The sequence below is a fragment of the Rhinopithecus bieti genome, unplaced genomic scaffold (genome assembly GCF_001698545.2).
Source record: "Rhinopithecus bieti isolate Rb0 unplaced genomic scaffold, ASM169854v2 scaffold_41736, whole genome shotgun sequence".
Taxonomy (NCBI): Eukaryota; Metazoa; Chordata; class Mammalia; order Primates; family Cercopithecidae; genus Rhinopithecus; species Rhinopithecus bieti.
Window position 1 is genome coordinate 39,679 of NW_016816876.1, and position 4,001 is coordinate 43,679.

At 50.5% G+C, this 4,001-nt stretch overlaps 1 protein-coding gene across 7 annotated transcripts in view; it reads left to right on the top strand.

The window, feature by feature from the left end:
* Positions 1-3,797, top strand: part of FTSJ1 (FtsJ RNA 2'-O-methyltransferase 1) — a 7,908-nt gene extending 4,111 nt beyond the window's left edge. Inside the window, exons 6-12 of one of the 7 annotated variants that reach the window (XM_017855409.1) lie at positions 1,359-1,411; positions 1,497-1,550; positions 1,634-1,736; positions 1,837-1,923; positions 2,612-2,715; positions 2,806-3,003; positions 3,195-3,797. In XM_017855409.1, coding sequence (XP_017710898.1) covers positions 1,359-1,411; positions 1,497-1,550; positions 1,634-1,736; positions 1,837-1,923; positions 2,612-2,715; positions 2,806-3,003; positions 3,195-3,227 — 632 coding nt within the window. In that variant the 3' untranslated portion in view covers positions 3,228-3,797. Of the gene's footprint in view, positions 1-1,358; positions 1,412-1,496; positions 1,551-1,633; positions 1,737-1,836; positions 1,924-2,611; positions 2,716-2,805; positions 3,164-3,194 lie in introns of those variants that run through there. The other 6 variants (XM_017855410.1, XM_017855411.1, XM_017855405.1 and 3 more) reach the window with 6 other exon arrangements.
* Positions 3,798-4,001: the final 204 nt, after the last annotated feature.

The following is a 4,001-nucleotide window of genomic DNA, read 5'->3' on the forward strand; positions in this document are numbered from 1 at the left end:
CCACTGCACTCCAGCCTGGGCAACAGAGTCTCTAAAAAAACGGGGTGGGGAGGCCAGGCATAGTGGCTCACGCCTGTAATCCCAGCACTTTTGGAGGCCGAGGCGGGCAGATCACCTGAGGTCAGGAGTTCGAGACCTTAGCCTAACCAATATGATGAAACCCCGTCTCTACTAAAAATATAAAAATTAGCCAAGTGTGGTGGCATGTGCCTGTAATCCCAGCTACTTGGGAGACTAAGACAGGAGAATCACTTGAACCCGGGAGGTGGAGGTTGCAGTGAGCCGAGATCGCGTCATTGCACTCCAGCCTGGGCAATAAGAGCGAAAATCTGTCTCAAAAAAAAAAAAAAAAAAAAAAAAAAAAAAGGTGGGGTGGGGATAGGTACCATAGGGAAATCATTGAGCAGGAGGAAAGCAGGAGTACCTGTTGGAATTTTAAATGAAGTGGATGGGGAAGTCCTCACTGACTTAACAGCAGAGACTAAAGGAGGTGGGGGAGTAAGCTATGGATATGTCTGAAGGAAGAGCAATCCAGGAAAAATTCCAGCCCATGCAAAGTTCCTGAGGCAGGAGGGTACTTGCTATGTATGAGTAATGACAAGGAGATCACTGTGGTTGGAACAGAGTGAGGGGGAGAGTGGTAAAAGGTAACATCAGAGAAGTGACAGGGGACAGGTCCTATAGGGCCTCGTGGGCCATGGTGAGGATGTTGGCATTTTCACCGAGATGAGAGCTTGAAGAAAACCATGAGAGGGTTGTGAGGAGAAGAGGACTGTGCTGGGCTTGGGCTGCTATGAGCTGTGTGAGGGCCAAGGGCAGAAGCAGGGGCTCCGGGGTAGAGTAGTCCAGGCAAGTGATAATGGGTGGGGGCAGTGGTGGAGAGAAGAAGATCAAGTCAGATCTTTTGAAAGTAGATATGTTAATGACTTCAATGTGGGTGTGAGGAGAGGATGCGGGGGGAGCATCAGAGGTGACTAAGGTTTTGGAGCTGAACAACTAGAAAGCTCAGATGAGATGGTGGGGATGGTGGGAGGAGCAGGTTTGGGAGGTAAGTCAGGAGTTTGGAGGTCAGGAGTATTGGAGATGTGGAATCTGATTTGTGAATCTGGAGTTCAGAGGAGCAGTCTGGGCTGGAGGTGGAAATGATAATGATGCTTGTACGTGAGGTCATTTTAGAATTGAAGTGAGTTCCTAAGGGTTAGGAGCTCAGAATATGCATCCAGTTGGCAGATAGTAATTTGCATCCAGAACCTTAGCAGTAAGAGAGCCTGGAAAATGTTTTTAGTGTCTGATCTGTGTGGTACAAGAAGATGCACAGAGCAGGATGGGCACCCCTAATGCTGTTCCTCTTGCCACAGTAACCGGCCTCCATGATGTTGATGAGTATATGCAGGCCCAGCTTCTCCTAGCTGTGAGTAACCCTGGCCACCCCTGACCCACTTTGGCCCCCTCCTGGCTGTCTCCACCTCAGCCTCAGCCGTCTGTCCTGCCCACAGGCTCTGAACATTGCTACACATGTCCTGAAGCCAGGGGGCTGCTTTGTGGCCAAGGTAAGTCTCAAGGAACCTGGTGGAGTAGAGAGAGATCGCTGAGGGCCAACCTCACCCGCTGTCTTTGCCTTCCCACCCTGCAGATATTCCGAGGCCGGGATGTGACGCTCCTCTACAGCCAGCTGCGGGTCTTCTTCTCCAGCGTGCTGTGTGCCAAGCCCAGGAGCAGCCGGAACTCCAGCATCGGTCAGTGGGGTGGAGGGGCCAGGCAGGCAGACCCGGATTTCTGGGATGCCGCCTGCACGAGGAGGATGCGGCAGTCACGCCTCATTCCACCTTCCCCCAGCAGAGGCCTTTGCTGTCTGTCAGGGCTATGACCCTCCCGAGGGCTTCATCCCGGACCTGAGCAAACCCCTGCTGGACCATTCTTACGGTGAGAGCTGGAGCATGGGTCACCCTGGGGGACTCTGCCGCACCTTATGCAATCTAGGTCCCTTGAGGGCCCACAGCCTCACCCCCTGGTGGAGGCTCTGTCCCCTCATGGGAATTTTTTTCCCAAGGGGGTCCTCAGCCCCATTTTCTGGTGGAAATCCCATCCCTTTATGGGTATTTTGTCCCAGGAGGAGCTTCAGCCCAGGCAGTCCTCTAGTGGTAATTCTTGGGCCTGGTGAAAATTCCATCCCAGGAGGATCCTGAGCCCTGCCCCAGTGGAGGCTCCACCTGCCTAAGGACATTCTCTCCTAGGAAGATCTCAGTCACGCCCCCAGGTGGAAGCCTCCTTGGTGTGAAACTTTTGCCCCTTAAGCCTCTAGCAGGAAGAGACAGAGCCTGCCCCTGGGATGACATTTGAGTGAGGGAGATGTCATCCAGGCAGCATATAATCCAATGTCAGGTGGACATACATACAGTGAAAAAGAGCAGGGCACCAATGTTTTAGAAGGCGTGATTATGGAGGGCCTCCCCAAGGAGGTGATCTGAACCAAATGAAGGATTTCTGGTGGGGTGTGAAGAGAGTAGCTGGTAGATCTGTGGGGAGGGCTTGGCAACCATACTGCTGCCTGTGTCATGACTGGCCCCAGGCATCCAGACCTTGTCCTCAGTTATCTCCCCCTGTTCCTAAGACCCAGATTTCAACCAGCTGGATGGTCCCACCCGCATCATTGTGCCTTTTGTGACTTGTGGGGACCTGAGCTCCTATGATTCGGACCGCAGTTACCCACTGGACGTGAGTGCCCAACCAACAGTAGGTGGGTGGGAGCAAGGCTGTCCTAGATTCCCAGGTCCTCACTATCTCCCTACCCCTCTGTCTCTGCAGCTAGAGGGCGGCTCAGAGTACAAGTACACTCCACCCACACAGCCCCCCATCTCGCCACCATACCAGGAGGCCTGCACCTTGAAGAAGAAGGGGCAGCTGGCCAAGGAGATCCGCCCCCAGGACTGCCCCATCAGCAGAGTAGACACGTTTCCCCAGCCCCTGGTCACCCCTCAGCGCCACAGCCTGCTGGCCCCTGAGGTCTGGAAATGTGACTCTCAACCCACATTGACCCCTTCCCCGTGTGCCTCTTTCTGACCCAAATCTCATGGTTTCTGGGGCCAAAATTCCCTTTCCTGCCTCCCAATAGCTATAAAAAATTGGTAAAACCAAGCATAATGAATGGAAAAATTTCACCAAATATGTGAGTCACTTTTCTTTTTATTGAGTAGATGGAAGACAATGAAATGAGTTGTTCACCTTAACCCGTTACGGTAAGTTTGCCTTGTTATCTAAAGGTTTGAGTAAGGGCAACCTTTATGAAAAACCTCAGTAAAATTTCACCTTTGAAATTTTTATGTCAACTGATAAGATTTTAATCAACAAACCCTTTTCTAAACATCTATTGTTGTATGACAGGAACTGCTTTAAGCATTTTACATTTGAGGCATTCAGTAAACATTTATTGAGCACATACTGTGTGCCAGGCATTGTTCTAGGTTTGGAGATAGAGCAGGGAGCAAAACAGAAATATCTTGGCTCTCACAGTACTTCCAGTTTGGAAAAGAAGCAACAATCAATAAAACAGTCTGTAAGTTCTAGAGTTTACATACACACATATACTATATAGCTTGCATTTTTCAATTTACATATCTTGCAATATATATAATAAGTAAGAGTAATATGGGATATGAAAATAGAAAAAAGTAAAGCAAGGTGAAGAGAATCAGGAATTCTAGGCATGGCAGTTTTCATCTTTTGGTGTTTTTGTTTTGAGACAAGGTCTCACTCTGTAGCCCAGGCTGGAGTTCAGTGGTGCAATCTCCCGGGCTCAAAAAATCCTCCCACCTCAGCCTCCGGAGTGGCTGGGACTACAGGCGTGCACCTCCATGCCCGGCAAATTTTTGTATTTTTAGGGGAGATGGAGTTTCACCATGTTGCCCAGACTGGTCTCGATCTACTGGGCTCAAGCGATCTGCCATCCTCGGCCTCCCAAAGTACCAGGATTACAGGCATGAGCCACTGCGCCCAGCCAGTTT